At 39.5% G+C, this 21,674-nt stretch overlaps 1 protein-coding gene across 10 annotated transcripts in view; it reads right to left on the reverse strand.

Moving 5' to 3' along the window:
• Nucleotides 1-1,075: 1,075 nt before the first annotated feature.
• Nucleotides 1,076-21,674, reverse strand: part of PANK1 (pantothenate kinase 1) — a 111,904-nt gene continuing 91,305 nt past the window's right edge. For all 10 annotated transcript variants that reach the window (XM_032607883.1, XM_032607886.1, XM_032607881.1 and 7 more), the window contains 5 exons: nucleotides 19,904-20,157; nucleotides 14,712-14,888; nucleotides 14,079-14,202; nucleotides 5,824-5,949; nucleotides 1,076-2,543 (listed from right to left, as the gene is read on the reverse strand). In XM_032607883.1, coding sequence (XP_032463774.1) covers nucleotides 2,484-2,543; nucleotides 5,824-5,949; nucleotides 14,079-14,202; nucleotides 14,712-14,888; nucleotides 19,904-20,157 — 741 coding nt within the window. In that variant the 3' untranslated portion in view covers nucleotides 1,076-2,483. The remainder of the gene's footprint in view (nucleotides 2,544-5,823; nucleotides 5,950-14,078; nucleotides 14,203-14,711; nucleotides 14,889-19,903; nucleotides 20,158-21,674) is intronic.

Raw genomic sequence — 21,674 nt, forward strand, 5'->3', positions numbered from 1 at the left:
TATGCTAAAATGGATTCCCCACATTCCAGTTTAGAAATCACTGATTTAATGCATTAATTTACAAACATCTATTTTTTTTCCAGCATAGCTAGCATTAATGAAGCTTTTACTATGTGTTAGCCCTTGTGCTAAGCTTTTTAAATACATAGGTAAAAACTACTATTTGCCCCATTTTATGAGGGAGAAAATTAGGGTTTAGAGAGAGGGTTAGCAGCTTGTCCACAAAGCTTGTCAATAGCTGAGCTGGATCAAAACTGCAGCTGTCTCAGAACCAAAAGTCATGTTCTGGACCACCTGGTCCCCCTGAATTCATGGAGTTCAAGATAAAAATTCTTTAGTCTTGCCAAGTTTCTTCATGATGTTGAGACAAAGGAAAGTTTCTATAATTCAAGTGAATGTAAAAAACTTCCTCAGGCTACAACTCCCTCATTAAAAAAAAAAAAAATGCTGGCTATAAGTACACAACATTTAACTGATATTTGTATAACGGAGTAATTTATCTCCTCATGTTTTAAACATTTGTAATGAGAGATCAAGTAATTCCAGATAATTAAAAAATTATGTAGTCATACTAACTTGCCCTGATTTTATTTTTTGTAGAACCATGATCCAAGGGGTGCTATTCCCTAACAGATGAGAGTAGGAATGGCAGAAGAGAACAATCTAAAAAAGGTACTATCACAGAGGATATGTGGATTTTCACACTTGCCTTTTTCAAGAGCATCTTAATTGCTTGAATTTTTTTAAGCCAGGCGTAAGTTGATCAAATATAATTGTGATGACCAAATTTTGGAACTCTTTCAGAATAACAAAATATAGTAGTGATCTTTTGGGAATAAGGAGTTAGTTGTATAAGAACAATAAAGCTACATTAAAAAAAAAAAAAAAAAAAACCCCTGCATAGGGCTACAGCTTCAACTGAAGACACAGTGTTTTGGACCTTACCGTGCTTATGTGAAAGCTTCAAGTTATGAAATGTAGAGTAGCAAAAGTACAACACATATTCATTTTATGACACAAAAGCAGATAAGATGGACATAAAGGTTAAGAAATGAAAATAACATATACACTAAAAAAAATCACAACAGAAACAGGCTTTATTTCAACCAGACAAGTGAATACTTCCATTAACATCAACTTCTTCAAGACTTGAAGACATGGAAATTAAAGATAGTTCCCAGAGGCAGAGAAGGAAAGTTTCATCATGGAGCAATTGTACTGCCCTTCAAAAATCCCTTTCAGCAATATGCTCAATTCAAAAGATTAATTAGTTCTAAATCATTAGATCTCATGTGTTTCAGTATTTGTATGAGACTCTCATTTGAAAGTTACCCATCAGTCCCAATGATATCTTTCAAACAGAAAAAAAATATATAGATCAGTATAATAATTTTTTTTAATTTTAGAAAGTGGGATTGAAATACAGTTTAAAATATTTCAAATAAAAAACAACTTTATTATTATTTAAGACGCCTTGTTACAAAGCTCCTAGCTACATACATGTACAAAACACAGATATTACCACATGACATCTCAACCCATGACTTCTCCTAAACATCCCAACGTGAACAGTTAATCTACCGGGAGACTTTCCCCTGTAAATCCCAATATCTTGCACAAGGATTTGTTGCCATTCATACGCTGTGCATGGATGAGGACACTTCATCAGAGAACATTTCAATTTAACATAACCTAACGTAAAATAAATCTACCGCAACACCACATGTTCATAAGGGATACGACAAAATTGCATATAATTTTCAACTTTTGCCAGACTCACTAAATTCATGAACACTTTTTCAGAGTTTTCTCTTCAAGGGCACTTTTGAGAGCTTTAGATCTCGTGCTTAACTTTGTATTGAGTTGGTCAGCACCTTGATTAATATGAGCAATTACATTAAAGAACGGTATTGGAGGGGGGACGGGGAGTCACCTGAGGACAGAAACAGGGGGAAGGACTCTCTTTTTCCCTAAGACATTCAAACAGAAAAAACAAGACCCAAAAAGGTAAACAAACAAACAAAATAGTGTTCACAGTAAAACATGACAGATTTGTAGTTTCATTTGAAACCAACAGCAAATCATGAAACGTCATGAAAAATATAAGTCAAGGTAAAATCTCCTAGAGTAATTACTAAATGAAGTTAAAATTACCACACTGATCAGTAAACCCCAGAAGAAAAATAAACAGCACTTACATTTCAGGTCCTTCTTAAACATCATATCATTTTTCAAAGTCAATGCATAAGACTGGTAGGCTTGGCCACACTGCACAAATATTTTTTTAAAAAATACAGTATACAGAAAAAACTCTTGTATTCCCCATTTTGAATCATAAGCTCAAAACCCAAGAGTAAAAGATCAGCTAGAAGGATTTTAATTATTTACAAATCCAGCAGGTTCATCTGCCATAATGGCTTGGCTTCCGTCCCACAGTGGCTTTCACCCTCTCCAGCCGCAGAGCTTGGATCCCTGTCCCATCTCTACTGGTCATCAGTCATTTTGAACAGTTCCAGCAGTGCCCCAACAGCTCCAAAATAACCCTACAACAACAATGAGAAAACTTCTGTACGATTATCTCTGAACCTTAGTCCAATACCTACTGTTTTTCATAATTCGAGGAATGCTGCCTCCTAATGCTATAGATACAACTTAAAACCTGACCTCTGGCATGAAACATGATATAATAATAATAATAAATGCATTGGATATCTATTTGTTTGTATACATTAAATAAATTAACTGATGTAAAGTGCATAGAAAAATATCTGGCACCACAGTGTATACTACGTCAGTGTTGACAATTTTTAGGATTTTTAGGATTAGGATTATTTCATTTTAATCCTTGTCATGGCAAAATTCACATTATTACTCCCATTCCACAGATGAGAAATGGGAGGTCATAAAGTAAATTTCCCTTTCAAGGTCACATGAGTTGTACCAGGGTTCAATCGCAAATCTATCTGACTTCAAAGTTGTAATGTCTCATAAGGTATAGCTCTAAGCTTCCCTCAGTAGATCCCGGAAAGGCATCTAAATCAGCTCAAGTTTCCCTTTGCTCATCTGTAAAGGAAAAGCTCACGTATCTGTGAAAATGAAGGAAGCTGAAAAATGGAAATGTTTAGAGAAGCTCGTTTCCAAAAGGCAAGAGACTCTACTCCTCTGGTATCTGCCTGACTCAACAGTTACTTACTGCGAAATGGGTGGCATCTGGCAGAACACTACATGGTAGGATCTTTGCCTCCACTGCCAGCTGACCTCTGAGGGCTCACTATATGCTAGAAATTTACATGGATTCCTCACTTAATCGTCACAGTAACTTTATGAGACAAATAATATTATCACCCCATTCCACAAAAGCTAAAACAGAAATGGAAAGGTAGAGTCATTGCCTAAGGTCTCCAAGTCAGTGAGGGCCTGTGCTCTCAACGGCTTGGCTAGACTACTTCTCTTAGGAGACGCGCACTTACATAAGTGGAGTGAGTGGGACTGAGTGAGTGAGGACTCCAGGCAGGGCAGGAAGGCCACCTCACCAGCACCTCCCAAAAGTCCTCTCTCCATAATATCCTCCAGGAAGACCTGCCTAAGTGAGAGTGAACCTAAGAAGGTAGAGAAATTTCTGAGAAACACCTACAAGGAGATATAAAATTGCTCTACTTTCATCGGCCATAGAGACTGAGTTATGATACTTAGTAACAAACCAAAGCCATCATTCACAGAGGCCTAAGATTGTACAAAGGGATGCCTTTTTATCCAGAGAAGTAGGTTTCCCCCAAATGCTGGCTCTTTTTCCTTATCTTACCATCAACTAACTACCTGTGTGCCCTTGTAGATGGCTTTTTTTTTTTTTTTTTGCGGTACGCGGGCCTCTCACTGTTGTGGCCTCTCCCGTTGCGGAGCACAGGCTCCGGACGCGCAGGCTCAGCGGCCATGGCTCACGGGCCCAGCTGCTCCGCAGGACGTGGGATCTTCCCGGACCGGGGCACGAACCCGTGTCCCCTGCATTGGTAGGCGGACTCTCAACCACTGCGCCACCAGGGAAGCCCTTGTAGATGGCTTTTAATCCCTGACGGCTTCCAGGGTTTGTTTTCTGCCTTAGTCCAAGAGGATCTAAACTTAGGGTTGCCAGATAAATGCCAGGTAAAATAACTGTGTCCTATATTTTTAATCGCTAAATATGGCAACACCAGATGGGCTAGAAGAGTGGTCTTCTTTTTCATTTTAATTATTTTTTTAAACAAAATCTTACAAGGGAAATCGGTAACTAAGCAGATAAAAAAGGAGCTGCTCTGGTTGGAGGAGGGGGAGTGAAAATTCTGAGACTCCACTGCCCTCGCCCCCCATAAAAAAGTTATATGACTTCATGCCTTAGCCTCCTTAAAAAGACAAAAACAAAAACTTTCTGTAGTACAGTAAAACAGTTAACTATTTGGTATTTAACTTCGTATTGTTTTAGATGCTTTAATAAAACAAAACATAGGCTAAGAGAGCTCTAAATAATTTATAAATGCATCAGCAACTTTTCAAATAAATAATTCAGTTTGGAGATGAGAAAAATGCCACAGTAGTTATTCATTACAATTAAAATTTATGACACTCGTTCTCCCAATGTTCTTTCTGCTGCAATATACCCAAGCCTTTGGGTACCTCCCGTGATAAACAGCTGCTCTCTACAGTATTGATTTTAAAGGGGAATAGAAGAGGTGGGAAGAGATGAGGGCTCCCCACTCAGTTTTAGAAACCTCCGATTTGTATTAGTGTAGAAACTGGATATAAGGGCCCCTTTGCATTAACCGGAGCGCTCCACTTCTTCTGTAAACAGGCTGCCTAATGGCCAGCACACCAGCCTCTCAAGGCCACCAGGCTACTCGGAGCAGCCCAAGCACTTCTGTTCTCACCAGCTGAGTTGTTTACTTGCCAAGAGTCACCTGTGTTTATCCTCAAATTTGTTTATGACAGTTTGATTGTTAATGTAATAATCTAATGTAATTATATGCCACCTAAACCAATAAAAAGAGTACAAGATGAATGGTCACCTCTTTGAAAATCCAGTTAAATTCTTGAGAAAGATTAAAAAGCTAGTTAACAAGTGAAAGTTGCTAGGAAAGTAGATCTTAAAAGTTCTCATCACAAGGAAAAAAAAATGTAACAATGTGTGGTGATGGACGATAACTAAACTTACACTGATAACCATTTTACAGTATATACATATATCAAATCATTGTTGTGTACCTTAAACTTATACAATGTTATATGTCAATTATATCTCAATAAAAATGGAAAAAAATGAAACAAAGATTGAAAAAGGTAGTCACAAACCACTGCCCTCTATTTAGGTGGATCCTACATATGAAAGATTGGGAAAATCTAGAATGACTCTGCAACCAAATTGCTTCATAAGTATCTTTAATTTCTTGATCTACTTTAAAGAAACAAACCAGATGTCATAAAAGTTGCATAATACTTGTGGATTATGGGGAAAAAAAAGACAATTACAAAGCTCTGATCAGCAGAACCCATGCTCAAAAATAGGTCTTGGTCCTACATCAAGAAATTGGTGAGTGAATGAACATTTATACATTTTATATTAAAATAGAATGGTAAAAGTAGGAAGATATTTTTCCATGATTAATCATTTAAACATTTTTTTTTGTTTTTTAAATTAACCACATACTAGCCCTGATTGTTGGATAATAGAGCTTCCATTTTATATAATGTTCTTCCTTATCGTTTGCATAAATGCAAACTAAGGAACCCGCTCATATGTTAGACAACCCAAAAATTTCCATGTAGGACAACTAAGTGCATGTGAACTCAACCTACCTCATGTTCCAAAAACAGAGCTTTTAGCTGTCCTTTGGACCAAAAATCCATGGCATATGCTAGCAGCTTCATGGAGACCATATTGATTCTGAGAAAATTCCCAACAAACACAACTCTGTCAATATTCTGGAAAAAAAAATGAAAGAAAAACAATTGAACCATGACATAAAAATAACATTTAGCAACAGACCCAATGTGCTGTGTATCACTGTACGCCAGGACCTTGCAGAGTGAATTTTTTTTTTTAAGTGGAATTATTTCAGGATTTCCAAGATGAAGTCAAACAAACCTCAGAATGCATTCCACAAGAACATGAGGGGGAGAATTCGGTTGGGGGAGGCAGAGACTAATACTGGGCTCATTTATAGGTATTATGTTAGGCTGCCTTAGATCTGATATGAAATTCAGCTCCCAACATTCACATATGAAATTAAAACTGGAGTTCATCTAAATTTGCCTGTGTATTCCTTAAATCCCCCAAACTTCCAACTATAAAATATATTATTACCAACTCATAAATTATTTTTTTAATTTTATTTATTTATTAAAAAAAAATTTTTTTTAAATATTTTGGCCATGCCACGCGGCTCATGGAATCTCAGTTCCCCGACCAGGGATCGAATCTGGGCCATGGCAATGACAGCTCCAAACCCCAACCACTAGGCCACCAGGGAACTCCCAACCAACTCAGTAAATTAAATGGCTATGGCATGGTTATTCATCTAACAACTGTGATCAGACTGCTCTGTGCCAAACACTGGGAATACAAAAAAGAAACAAGACCCAGTCTCTACCTTTAGGATATATGGTGAAATATCCTGTTTGGTCAGTATGTGGGTTACAATATGATAACAAAAAATACATTTATATTTTTGTTGTCACGGATACAGATTTGTATTCTGAACACACCCCTCACACTGAGCTCAGCCTATCTGCCACACAGACACTGCTCACTCCTCACTCACTCACAGAGCCAGTTGCTATGGTCACTCATATCAAAGGGAAGGGAGTCTTGGGAGCTGGCATTATTTTCTGTTCAGTCTATCAAGAGCAACCAGGGTCTGGGAACATCGCCTTCTAACTGTCTCAAGCTTTAACAATACATGAACCCATTAACCACTGTGAAAATTTTCCCTGGGTAGAGGGGTGGGAGATGGGCCCACGATTAGGGGTCCAGCAGGGACAGGGGAGACCCTGGGTGGGGGTAGGCGTGGAGGAAGGGAAGGGAACGTGGCCAGTGCTTTCCCTGTCCACTTAGGCACTGGGGAGCCTGTTGGGCTCCCAGGCCTAATCCTCTGCCCTGGAGCCTCCCTCCTACCCTGCAGAGCCCAAGCCTCACCCCACACCCCCACCCACGGCCCCGCCTCTGCACTCGGAGACCCCCTCTGAGACCCCCTCCAACACGCTGGGCATTAACCCCAGCCACACACCCTCACCCAGGGCCTTACCTCCAAACTCTGGAACTCCACACTCCAGAGGCTCCCGTTTGGACGTGCTGCCTGTCCCCTTCTGCGCAGATCCTAAGCAGAGGCCCCACCTCACACTTGAGCATCGCCCCTGCCTAAGTTCCACCCCCTGCCTAAACTCTGCCCCCCATAGCCAAGGCTTTTTTTTTTTTCTTTTTTCCTCTTTTAGATTGGGGTTCTGTTTCACCTTGTAGTTGATTCATTTATATTTTCATTTTTTCTAATAATTCTTTTATTTTTGGAATTTTATTTTGTTCTTTATACTTTGTTATTATTCTGCTCCTTTTGACTTGTTCCCCCTCCTTTTTTTTTTCCTTTTTTCTGTGGTGGATTTGTTTTACCTTGTTGCATTTGTTTCAATTATATTTTTATTTTTCCTAATGTATTTTTATCTTTCTAATTTTATTTTAGTTTTTATTCTTTGTTATTGAACTGCTCCTTTTTTTTCTCTTTCTTTTTTTTTTTGCCACACCATGTGGCTTGTGGGATCTTGTTGGGCCCGAGCTCCTGTGGTGGGAGCACCAAGTCCAAACCGCTGGACTAACTGAGAAGCTCAGACCCCAGGGAATATTAATCAGAGTGAGGACTCCCAGAAGTCCTCATTTCACTCCAAGACCCAGCTCTACCCAACTGCCTGCAAACTCCAGTGTGGACGCCTCAGGCCAAACAACCAGTAGGACAGGAATACAGCCACACCAATCAAAAAAAAAAAAAAAAAAAATAGGAAATGACAAAAATATGTTACAGATGAAAGAGCATGGTAAAAACCTACAAGACCAAATAAATGAAGATGAAGTAGGCAACCTACCTGAAAAAGAATTCAGAGTAACGATGATCCAAAATCTCGGAAACAGAGTGGAGAAAATACAAGAAATGTTTAACAAGGATCTAGAAGAACTAAAGAGCAAACAATGACGAACAACACAATAACTGAAATTAAAAATACTCTAGAAGAAATCACTAGCAGAATAACTGAGGTGGAAGAACAGATAAGTGACCTGGAAGATAAAATGGTGGAAATAACTGCCAGGGAGCAGAATAAAGAAGAGAGAATGAAAAGAATTGAGGACAGTCTCAGAGACCTCTGGGACAGCATTAAACACATGAACATTCGAATTATAGGGGCCCCAGAAGAAGAAGAGAAAAAGAAAGGGTCTGAGAAAATATTTGAAGACATTATAGTCGAAAACTACCCTAACATGGGAAAGGAAATAGTCAATCAAGTCCAGGAAGTGCAGAGAGTGCCATACAGGATAAACCCAATAAACTATCAAAAATTAAATACAAAGAAAAATTATTAAAAGCAGCAAGGGAAAAGCAACAAATCATATACAAGGGGATCCCCATAAGGTTAACAGCTGATCTTTCAGCAGAAACTCTGCAAGCCAGAAGGGAGTGGCAGGACATATTTAAAGTGATGAAAGGGAAAAACCTACAACCAAGAAAAAACCTACAACTTTACTCTACCCAGCAAGAATCTCATTCAGATTTGACGGAGAAATCAAAAGCTTTACAGACAAGCAAAAGCTACGAAAATTCAGAACCACCAAACCAGCTTTACAACATATGCTGAAGGAACTTCTCTAAGTGGGAAACACTGGAGAACAAAAAGACTCATAAAAACAAACCCAAATCAATTAAGAAAATGGTAATAGGAACATACATATCAACAATCACCTCGAATGTAAATGGATTAAATGCCCCAACCAAAAGACACAGACTGGCTGAATGGATACAAAAACAAGACCCTTATATATGCTGTCTACAAGAAACCCACTTCAGACCTAGGGACACATACAGACTGAAAGTGAGGGGATGGAAAAAGATATTCCATGCAAATGGAGATCACAAGAAAGCTGCAGTAGCAATACTCATATCAGATAAAATAGACTTTAAAATAAAGACTGTTACAAGAGATAAGGAAGGACACTACATAATGATCAAGGGATCAATCCAAGAAGAAGATATAACAACTGTAAATATTTATGCACCCAACATAGGAGCACCTCAATACATAAGGCAATCGACAGTAACACAATAATAGTGGGGGATTTTAACACCCCACTTACACCAATAGACACATCATCCAGACAGAAAATAAATAAGGAAACAAAAGCTTTAAGTGACACAATAGACCAGATAGACTTAATAGATATTTTTAGGACATTCCACCTGAAAGTGGAAGAATACACCTTCTTCTCAAGTGCACATGGTACGTTCTCTAGAATAGATCACATCTTGGGTCACAAATCAAGGCTTGGAAAATTTAATAAAATTGAAATTGTATCAAGCATCTTTTCTGACTACAATGCTATAAGATTAGAAATCAATTACAGGAAAAAACAGTAAAAAACACAAGTACATGGAGGCTAAACAGTGCACTGCTAAATAACCAAGAAATCACTGAAGAAATCAAAGAAGAAATAAAAAAATACCTAGAAACAAATGACAACGAAAACAAAACGATCCAAAACCTATGGAACGCAGCAAAAGCAGTTCTAAGAGGGAGGTTCATAGCAATTCAAGCTCACCTCAAGAAACAAGAAAAATTTCAAATAAACAATCTAACCTTACACCTAAAGCAACCAGGAAAAGAAGAACAAAGAAAACCCAAAGTTAGTAGAAGGAAAGAAATCACAAAATCAGAGTAGAGATAAATGAAATAGAAACAAAGAAAATAATAGCAAAGATCGATAAAACTAAAAGTTGGTTTTTTGAGAAGATAAAAAAAAATGATAAACCTTTAGCCAGAACTCATCAAGAAAAAAAGGGAGAGGACTCAAGTCAATAAAATTAGAAATGAAAAAGGAGAGATTACAACTGACACCACAGAAATACAAAAGATCATAAGAGACTACTACCAGCAACTATATGCCAATAAAATGGACAACCTGGAAGAAATGGACAAATTCTTGGACAAGTACAGCTTTCCAAGACTGAACCAGGAAGAACTGGAAAATATAAACAGACCAATCACAGATAATGAAGTTGATACTGTAATTAAATATCTTCCAACAAACAGAAGTCCAGGACTAGAAGGCTTCACAGGCGAATTCTATCAAACATTTAGAGAAGCGTTAACATCCATCCTTCTCAAACTCTTCCAAAAAATTGTGGAGGGAGGAATACTCCCAAACTCATTATATGAGGCCACAATCACCCTGATACCAAAACCAGATAAAGATATCACCAAAAAAGAAAATTATAGACCAATATCACTGATGGACATAGACACAAAAATCCTCAACAAAATAATAGCAAACAGAATCCAACAACACAGTAAAAGGATCATACACTGTGATCAAGTGGGATTTACCCCAGGGATGCAAGGATTCTTCAATATACACAAGTCAATCAATGTGATACACCATATTAACAAACTGAAGAATAAAAACCGTACGATCCTCTCAATAGATGCAGAAAAAGCTTTTGACAAAATTCAACACCATTTATGATAAAAACTCTCCAGAAAGTGGGCACAGAGGGAACCTACCTCAACATAATAAAAGCCATATATGACAAACCCACAGCCAATATCACTCTCAATGGTGAAAAACTGAAATCATTTCCTCTAAGATCAGGAACAAGACAAGGTTGTCCACTCTCACCACTATTATTCAACATAGTATTGGAAGTCCTAGCCACAGCAGTCAGAGAAGAAAAAGAAATAAAAGGAATGCGAATTGGAAAAGAAGAAGTAAAGCTGTCACTGTTTGCAGATGACAAGATACTATACATAGAAAATCCTAAAGATGCCACCAGAAAACTACTAGAACTAATCAATGAATTTGGTAAGGTTGCAGGATACAAAATTAATGCACAGAAATCTCTTGCATTCTTATACACTAACAATGAAAGATCAGAAAGATAAATTAAGGAAAAAATCCCATTTACCACTGCAACAAAAACAATAAAATACCTAGGAAAAAACCTACCTAAGGAGGCAAAAGACCTGTACTCAGAAAATAAAAAACACTGATGAAAGAAATCAAAGATAACATAAACAGATGGAGAGATATACCACGCTCCTGGATTGGAAGAATCAATATTGTGAAAATGACTATACTACCGAAAGCAAGCTACAGGTTCAATGCAATCCTTGTCAAATTACCAATGGCATTTTTCACAGAACTAGAACAAGAAATTTTACAATTTGTATGGCAACACAAAAGACCGTGAATAGCCAAAGCCATCTTGAGAAAGAAAAACGGAGCTGGAGGAATCAGGCTCCCTGACTTCAGACTATACTACAAAGCTACAGTAATCAAGACAGTACGGTACTGGCACAAAAACAGAAAGATAGATCAATGGAACAGGATAGAAAGCCCAGAGAAATCCTCCACACATACGGTCCCCTTATCTTTGACAAAGGAGGCAAGAATAGACAATGGAGACAGCCTCTTCAGTAAGTGGTGCCGGGAAAACTGGACAGCTACATGTAAAAGAATGAAATTAGAACACTCCCTAACACCATACACAAAAATAAACTCAAAATGGATTAAAGACCTAAATGTAAGGCCAGACACTATCAAACTCTTAGAGGAAAACATAGGAAGAACACTCTATGACATAAATCACAGCAAGATCTTATTTGACCCACCTCCTAGGGTAATAGAAATAAAAACACAAATAAACAAATGGGACCTAATGAAACGTAAAAGCTTTTGCACAGCAAAGGAAACCATAAACAAGATGAAAAGACAACCCTTAGAATGGGAGAAAATATTTGCAAATGAAAAGACTGACAAAGGATTAATCTCCAAAATATACAAGCAGCTCATGCAGCTCAATATCAAAAAAAACAAACAATCTAATCCAAAAATGGGTGGAAGACCTAAATAGACATTTCTCCAAAGAAGACATACGGATGGCCAACAAATACATGAAATGATGCTCAACATCACTAATCATTAGAGAAATACAAATCAAAACCACAATGAGGTATCACCTCACACTGGTCAAAATGGCCATCATAAAAAATTCTACAAACAATAAATGCTGGAGAGGGTGTGGAGAAAAGGGAACCCTCCTGCACTGTTGGTGGGAATGTAAATTGATACAGCCACTATGGAGAACAGTATGGAAGTTCCTTAAAAAACTAAAAATAGAACTACCATATGACCCAGGAATCCCACTACTGGGCATATACCCTGAGAAAACCATAATTCAAAAAGAGTCATGTACCACAATGTTCACTGCAGCCCTATTTACAATAGTTAGGACATGGAAGCAACCTAAGTATCCATTGACAGATGAATGGATAAAGAAGATGTGGCACATATATACAATGGAATATTACTCGGCCATGAAAAGAAACGAAAGTGAGTTACTTGTAGTGAGGGGGATGGACCTAGGGTTTGTCATATAGAGTGAAGTAAGTCAGAAAGAGAAAAACAAATACTGTATGCTAACGCATATATATGGAATTTAAAAAAGTGGTACTGGTGAACCTAGTGGCAGGGCAGGAATAAAGATGCAGATGCAGACGTAGAGGACAGACTTGAGGGCACAGGGTGGGAAGGGGAAGCTGGGACGAAGTAAGAGAGTAGCACTGACATATTTACCCTACCAAATGTAAAATGGATGGCTAGTGGGAAGCTGCTGCATAGCACGAGATCAACTTGATGCTTTGTGATGACCTTGAAGGATGGGATAGGGAGGGTGGGAGGGAGGCTCAAGAGGAAGGGGATGTGGGGATATGTGTATACATATAGCTGATTCACTTTGTTGTACAGCAGAAACTAACACAACATTGTAAAGCACTTATACTCCAATAAAGAGGTGAAAGAAAAATATTGTGAAAGGAGGATGTCTCTCTTGTAACTCGAGTTCAAAGGCAGGGCTGCCATCCACCTATTATAAAGACTGCCTCATACCCTGTTTAACAGTCCACTATTCAACTAGAAGGGGGTTGGAAAGGGTTTCTGCAGTACCTGTAATGTTCTAATTCTTGATCTTTGTGGTGGGTATTAGGGGTGTGTGTGTGTGTGTGTGTGTGTGTGTGTGTGTGAAAATTCGTCAGGCTGTACACTTGTGATTGGAGCCCTCTTCTGTAGGTATGTCATATTTCTCTTAAAATTTATATTAAAAAAAAGTCTACTACTGATGCTACTAGATTTTTTAGTGCTTCTTCTACTATTACCTATTCCATGCCCCCTCTTTCTTGTCTTCCTAATACAACTCAGCTGTATTACACATCTACTTTACACATCTTGTATTTCAGAAAAGCGTTCCATTCTTTGCGAAGGAATTTTGCAGTGTTTTAACACATGGTACCAAAGCTTGGTCTGTCATCAGGTCCACCCTTTCTTGTGCCTGGGGCTCTGGCTGGCCCCAGCCGTAGCAAGCTCTCTGTGCTTTGATAGCCCTGTACAATGCTGCTTGAACTCCATGCCACAAGGCAACACTGTAAAGAAGCTGAAAGCAGAGAGAATATCGAATATTGCAAGTGGAATGTTTTACCTGCAATTATTTGCAAGGATGCAGAGAGATTTTCGCCAGCTTTCATTAGGTGTGTGTCCATGAGGTTGGAGAGGTTATGGTATAGATTGTCATTTTTACCATGTTTCCACAGTTAGATGGTTTTGTTTGTCATCATCTAGTGCCTACTTAAAACTAAAACATACTCCTGTCCCTCCCCGCAACACACGCCCCTCATGTCCTACCAGGTGTGACTACGAGGAAGGGCAGGTTTCCTAAGGATCTGTGGTTTTGTGAGGGTCAACAGTTATTGCACTGCCAAACGATGTTTATGAATGACACATGGCTTTCCCTAGGTTAAGGCCTTACCTCATTCAATGCACACATCCGAGCAATGGAGCCAATGTTGTTGGTGATGGTGACCAGGGTGGCTCGGGCGAGGTCTTCCTTGCTGATGGAATCTCGCTTTTCCTTACTCATCATGTTGCCAAAGCTATGTTGGAAATAGTAGCGAGAGGGTTCAAAATCATCCTTAGGCAGGCCCCATGGTTCCACCAAAGTACTGTGGAAAGCTTTATGAATAACTCTGTTTGAGCTCAAATGACCTGATTTGGCTACCATGGTTTACAAGCAGACAGGATTACGGTATGAATGGTTGGCTGCCCTTTTCTTAATAGGGACAAAGTAGCATGGCTATTAACGGGGAAAAAAAAAAAAAAAATTAAATGCCTCTAGATATCTGGACAAGAATGGAATGGGGGAAACGGTTGCAGTTTTCCAGAACCTTCTTTCAAAGCTGCCTTATTTTAAGCACAAGCAACAGGAGCTAAACATCTCAGTGCTTCATCAAGGGCAGGAGATCAAGTCTGAGCTCCAATACCATAGATCCTTGCACCAGGCTGGTGGGTTGACATTTAAAAAAAACAACAACTAAATGAACAGCCAGGGTGGAGAGGTTGCCTTGTGTTTAATCGCTACTGCTCCTAGCTACTTAGTCTCTACCTTGATGCTACCGCAGATCCTTGAAGGCCAAATCGTTCATAGTCTCCTCCGTAAATGTCCTTCACCAGCTTATCAACATTGGTGCTGTCGCCTTTAGCTGCCATTTCCAGAGCTTCTTCAAAGGTCTCACAACCAGTCAGCAAGCAACATAGGCCTAGGAATGTTCCACCTCCAAGACTGAAGGAACAATAAGGTTTATTTTTTAAGTTTTACTTTAAGAGATGCCCATCCAAGTCCCCAACTACATCAATATCACTAATATGGGTTAATAAGAACAGAAGAAAAACAAAGGGGCACTTGAATCAAAGTGCTGGGTGAAAAAGAGCTTTAGGGTAGATTGGATAAAAAAAGAGGGCAGAGACTAAAAGAAACATCAAGGAAAACTCGCCCTGAAGTTTAAGAACAAAACCAGAGAAAGATTCTCACTGATTTCCGTTGTGAGACCTTGAACTAGCCACTGACCTAAGTGCTTCATGCAATCTTCCCGCCTATAAAATGGGGCCAAATCATGATCTATCTCCCTTATTTGCGTGGTCTGAAAGCAGCAAATAACCAGAGAAATGACCTCTATTAAAAAGAAAAAATACAAACATATGTAGCTAAACAAATACTTAGAAAAAGAAACTGTGTGTACCTGAAGCACAGTTCATATCTATAGAGACAAACTCTGTGGTGACAAAACTGAACTGGGACGCTGCCCGGAATAGCTGGCCCCCAAGCTGTATCTTTCATCTGACCTTGCTTCTCTAGCAGAAATAATTTCATTTAAGCTCCTCAAAAATTTCAAAAAGGAAACCACCGATGGATCTCATATTGGATTTTTTTCTAGTAAACTCTAGAAAATGTTATTAGTACTTTACTTACCACCCAATAGTCAAAAAATAGTAACAAAGATCTTAAAATGGTTTCAATGCTCAAACCATGTTTTAAAAGCTTTCAGTTGTTTGGGGAGAAATTCTTCTAAAATAGTCTTTTGAGAAAAAATTAGAAACCAATTATGATAGTTGAAAGTGAACTCAATTGTGTATTAATATCAAAGTTACCTGAGGGGAAGTAAAGCAGATTCAGAGTAAAGCTGTCACCAGTGAGCTCCTGGCAGGAAAGAGCACTGATATGGCCATGAATGGGCCTTACTCTTTACCTACTAGACAGAAGAGCAAATGCACATCAATTTGTTCTGAAGCCTCAAGAGCTGCTAGCTCTGGGAATTCCACATGTGTTTGGCTACTGGCTTTTAAGAGAAAATCCAAGTTGAGATCGAGGTTATTTTTAAAACTTAAATTTGAAAAAAGAAAATTTAGGGTAAATTATACTGACTGTCAATAACTGTTACCAAGAAGGCACCAGATTATAGACACACGGTTCTTTAAATCACATCTAAGGACTAACTGTGATATTTCTTAAATAGTGATTCTTACAAAAATACATACTTGATTGAAATGATGGGTTCTCATGGACAATTAGGTAGCTGGGCACAAGTCACAGTATGCAAACTGTAGGTGCAGTACCACAAGGACAAAAAGAGCTCTGTGGGCATTATTGCCTTGACACCTCAGTCACAGTAGAAAGTTTGGATTCCCTCTAAGAAAGTTTGTCTTCATTTACATTTAACAGGGCGCCTCATGCGACGTCGTTAGTTTCAGTCTACCCTAGAAAGTTAGCGTGGTTTAATGGGAACACTTCTTGGTTTGCGTGTCATCTGAATTTGCCTTGTTTTCTCTCTTTACATTCTTTTAAAAGGCTTGGCTCACATTTCTAGCTCCTACCTTTCATCCACACTAATAACCTTTCTTTGAATATCAGGTATTTGGATTCATCAAGGTGTTCAACAACCAACCCCAAACATAGGCACCTGAAGACACTGGCTGACTTAGAAAGAAGGCAACTCATCATCTGATGTGTTGGTATGAGTGAAAAAGGACACGGGCTTTGTATGACTGGAAAGTGACAGGTGACTCCAGACAAAGAATTGGAGCTGAATGGAGAAAGCGAGCATGAACTGGCACAGCTGGAGCACTGCAGATAGGAGGAAAGAATGCACGGTTGCAGAAGAGCACTTTATTGACCTCCTTAACCTGCTAACCACTCTCTAGTCTAGTGATTCTCTCATAATCAGATACATGTTTGTTTCAGCAGACACACAGCAAGATCCTCAGCAAATCAGAGACCAAAACATCATTTTTTTAAAAAAACCCAACCAACTTGTAGTGAGGAATTTTCAGAAGAAGTAGAAGAATCCAATTACTTAATTATCCATGCCCTTAAAACTGATTCCAAAAGAATGAAATAAGCTGCACTGTTCGTTTCACTGAAGTTTTAAAATTCTTTTCATTCCTCTTTTAATAGATTACACATTCTAACAATGTTAGCTGTTAAGTTCTGTTTTTTCAGTTGACTTCTATAATAAAATTGGAGTTGGTCGACAGAAATGTTGCTACTAATCTAGGATGCAGTAAAGTTACAGACAACACTGAAACAAACCATTTAAAATCACATGCTTAAAAGAAAACTGATATCCTGTAACGATGTGGCTTCCTAAAAATAAAAATGCTTAATGGGAAAACAGGGTATATGAGAATAACAAAAAACCTAGAGTTATAGCTATCACAGTAGGAGTAACAAAATTAAAACTGAAGCCTTTGCTTAAATCAGTGATTCCCAAAGTGTATTCCACACACCGATGTTCACTGCTGACCACAATACAGGCACACCTCATTTTCCTGTGCTGTCCTTTATTACACTTGGCAGATATTGCATTTTTTACAAATTGAAGGTTTGCAGCAATCCTGCATCCGCAAGTCTATCGGTGCCATTTTTCCAAAAACATTTGCTCACTTTGTGTCTCTGTGTCACATTTTGGGCAATTCTCCCAATATTTCAAATTTTAAAGTTATTATTATATTTGTTATGGTGATCTGTGATCTTTGGTGCTACTATCGCATAAGGATTATTACCCACTGAAGGCTTAGATGATGGTTAGCGTTTTTTAGCAATAACATATTTTTTAATAAAGGCATATACATTTTAAAAACATAATTCTAGTGCACACTTAATAGGCTACAGTACAGTGTAAACACAACATTTATATGCACTGAGAAACCAAAAAATTTGTGTGATTCGCCTTATGGCGATACTCGCTTATTGCGGAGGTCTGGAATGGAATCTGCAGTATCTCCGAGGTATGCCTCTAGTTTAGATCAGTGGTTTTCTAACTTGGATCAAAAAAAACCTTTGGCAGAACAACTCGGTTGGACAAGATCTGCGGCCCAGAAACTTGATATTTCATTCCCCTCCCCCACCTGTGGCAGCCCAAGAAAGGGCTCTCTAGTAACCTTCAGTCTCCTGTAGCACCTTTCCAAAACTACTGGTTACAGAGAGCTTGTAAGGAAGCTTGGGCATCCACACAGGATTTGTTGATGATTGCAAATCAGTGATCATTAACTGGCATTTACCAATAACTGCAATGGATAGGCATTATTGCACATGTGACAGATGCCAAACGTCACAACTGGGCTCATTATTCAAAGACAACCCAGATCCTTGGAACCCCCAAGTTTGAGAGAGCGTACCTGTGATATAATTCATGAATTTGTTAAGTGTTAATGAACAAAATTATAAATATCTCTAATTCTGGAAAATGTTTATCTTGTTGTTACCTTGAGACTAGCTCTACCAATTCAACGGCTCCTTTGGGGACGCAGTTTGTAGTTTCTTAAAAATTATACCTTTCTCAGGAGATCACTCTCTCAAGGTAAAACCAGCTCAGCCGAATTCTTCATTTGTCTCGGACAGTTCTGACAGTCCTAATGAGGCCACGGGGCCCGTTGTGATTCTCATGTGAGCAAGTAAGGTTAGTGCTGTATTCTCAGTGAGAAAATGTATTGACTAGCGGCAATTAACGTACACACCAAAGCCTACATTCCGGACACAAGCGGGATCAGTCAGAATGTGTGGTTCAGGGTTTCTTAACACCACTAACTGTTAACATTTGGGGCTTGATACTTTTTTTGCTGTGGGGGACTGACCAATGCACTGTAGGATATTTAGCAGCGTCCCTAACCTCTGGTCACTAGATGCCATTATCATTGCACCTCCAGTTGTGACAACCAAAAAATGTCTCCAGACATTGCCAAACGTCCCCTGGGGGCCTCAATCTTCCCTTCCCCAGTGGTGAACCACTGATGTCTGCAGAACCCATCACAAGTCATGTCAATACGGGAGAAAAGCAGTGCTCTCCTCCTAACGGGTGAGTAGAACCGCAGAATTTCAGTACTGGAAAAGCTTGTAGAAACTAAGAGACAATTCACTCACTTCATGGCACAAACAAGGAAACCGAGGCCCAGAGAAGTTACGTGATATCTTCATCTATCAAAAACAAGGGTTTCAATACCATGTTTCAAAGCACACACCACACACTAGTTCCTTAAGTTGTTCCTCCAAAACTGGGCTCTGTGGTCCAATAAGTTGAAGAAACACTTCATACCAAATCTTCTTATAAGTAAGGAAAACCTGTTTAATTTTGTTTATACTACAATTTCTCAAAGACTTCTGACCCTGGGTCTTTTTCCCGTGTTGAATCCCCATTAACAGGAAGCTGAGCCCACGTGCCCTTGGGGAGTGTGTACATTAAGAAACATGGTACTCTGCTCTGCTCTAGTTGCAGGGCTGTTTTCCCATCCACTGCACTCCCAAATTCCCTGTGAGGTGTGCTGACTATTCCAGTTTGCAGCTGGAGCATTTACCAGAGGGTAAAAAACACTCTTTGTAAACCCAATCTGGCTCACTGATTGGAACGACTATTTCAAGCAATTCTTCCTGTGCTAGGCACCAAGGTACTTCCAGAAAGAAGCCCTCTTTGACCATCCCAAGCATCCTTCCACCTGGATTCTACTGTGCTTGTGGTCCCTGCCATTCACCTGGCACTTAATATGTCTGCCTTTGAGGAAATTTCTGGTATGTGCAACACTTTTTCCCACAACCTCACCAGTTTCCAACCAAGGCTGTGTTTTATTAACCTTTCTATAAATCACCCTGTGTAACATATCCAATAGATCCTTTTTGGTTGGCTGAGGAGGGTAAGATCTTTCTTTTAAAAATGTATTAAATATAAATAACCTTTTCAGAAAGTGGTCTTCAAGGAAGAGGCCTGGGTTTAAGCACAAAAAGGTTCTTCTAGTGGAAACCACGTTTACCTGGTCCCTGTAACTCTTTTGTAGTTGTCCTTGGAGTACACTGCTAGGATGCTGACACCTGAGCCCATGTTCACCAGCAACATAGGGTACGGGTTGTCCAGACAGTACGGCCTTTTTTGACACAATTCGGGATTTGTGGGATTTTCAAAATAGTAACATTCCGGCTTGCCGTTGAAGCCAACAGAGTCAACGTAAAGCAGGCCCTGAATCAGACAGTCCAGTTCGTCCAGTTTGTGGAGCTGAAGGTCAGCAATCTGAAAGAGAAGGAACCCTTGTGAGAGAGACCACTACCACCTCAGGGGAAGCCCCCGGAAGCTTTCAGCTGAACTTAACATGTGTCATGAACAGGAAAAGCATGGAAACGTCCTTCAAGCACCACGCTGTGAAATCTTGTTGAGAACCAGTCATTCCACTGGAAAGGCAGCCTTTACCGGATGTCGTGTCTACCCACGGTGCCTGCTGAGAGACAGGACCCTACCTGATAGCTGGCAAGGAAGCCAGTAGCACGTGGGGTAGGCAGAAGGGTTGCCCCTGAAAGTTATGTCCATGTCCTAATTTTCAGAACCTGTGAATGCTGCCTTATTTGGAAAAAGGGTCTTTGCAGGTGTGATTCAGTGAAGAATCTTGAGATGCAGAGGGCATCCTGGGTTATCAGGGTGGGCCCTAAGTCCACTGACAGTTTCCTTACGAGACACAGGAAAGATCTGACAGACACAGAGGAGAAGGCCGTGTAAAGACGCGAGGCAGAGCCTGGAGAACTGCACCACAGGCCAAGGAAGGCCGATGGCCACCAGATGCTGGGAGAGGCAAAGAATGGATTCTGCCCAGGAGTCTCTGAAGGAAGTGTGGTCCTGCCAACACCTTGATTTCGGCCCTCTGGCCTCTAGAACTATGACTGAGTAAATTTCCGTTGTTTTAAGCTGCTAGGTTTGTGGTAATTTGTTAGAGCAGTCACAGGACTGTTAGAGCACTCACCCAGCATACCTCAGGGTGAGGCAAGTGAGAAATGTTCTGAAAGCAGAAAGGCTCCTACACTTCTTGGCAGGATACGGAGTCCTGAGGGAGGCATGTGAGCCTGGGAGCTGGGGACAATCTCCTCTGAGCCCACACAGCCCAACTCTCCTTTTCCCAAGCCTGGGCTTTGGAGTTCGACAGACCTGGCATTGAAAGCTATAACTCCAACTCTTACCTAATTGAGGGATGTGGGGCAAGTTACTTAACTTCTCAAGCCTCAGTTTCCTCCTCTGTAAAATGGGAATAATACCCACAGTGCAGTATTGTGAAGGTTACGTGATAATAATACACGTAAAATGTTAACACAGGGCTTGGCAAGTGCAAAGGACTCAGAAAATATTTACTCTTTTATTAATAGCTGAGGTGGTCCCAGAGTGTCCTTTCATGCTCCTATGAAACAAAAACTCCTATTCTCCTAGGTACGGGGGAAAAAAGTAAAGGGGAATGAGCTGGCTGAGGGCTAGCCTTAGCAGAGGATGGGTACTTTGCATCCTCAAAAGTTTATTCACAATCCTCAAGAGTGATATTACTGCTGGTCCAAAAAAAGAAAAAAAGAATCTAACATTCACCAACATGAAACTGAACCAATGATCGAAGATCATTTTCAAGTTTTAATTTAAATTAAAAAAAATCTCTTTAAGAAAATAATAACTGGTATTTATTATTTACTATATGCCAAGCACCTGTACTAGATCATTTAATTCTCACAAAAACCCTATGAGGAGGTATTGTTATCCTAATTCTATGGTTAAGGCTC

This window comes from Phocoena sinus, chromosome 16, assembly GCF_008692025.1.
Source record: "Phocoena sinus isolate mPhoSin1 chromosome 16, mPhoSin1.pri, whole genome shotgun sequence".
Classification (NCBI taxonomy): Eukaryota; Metazoa; Chordata; class Mammalia; order Artiodactyla; family Phocoenidae; genus Phocoena; species Phocoena sinus.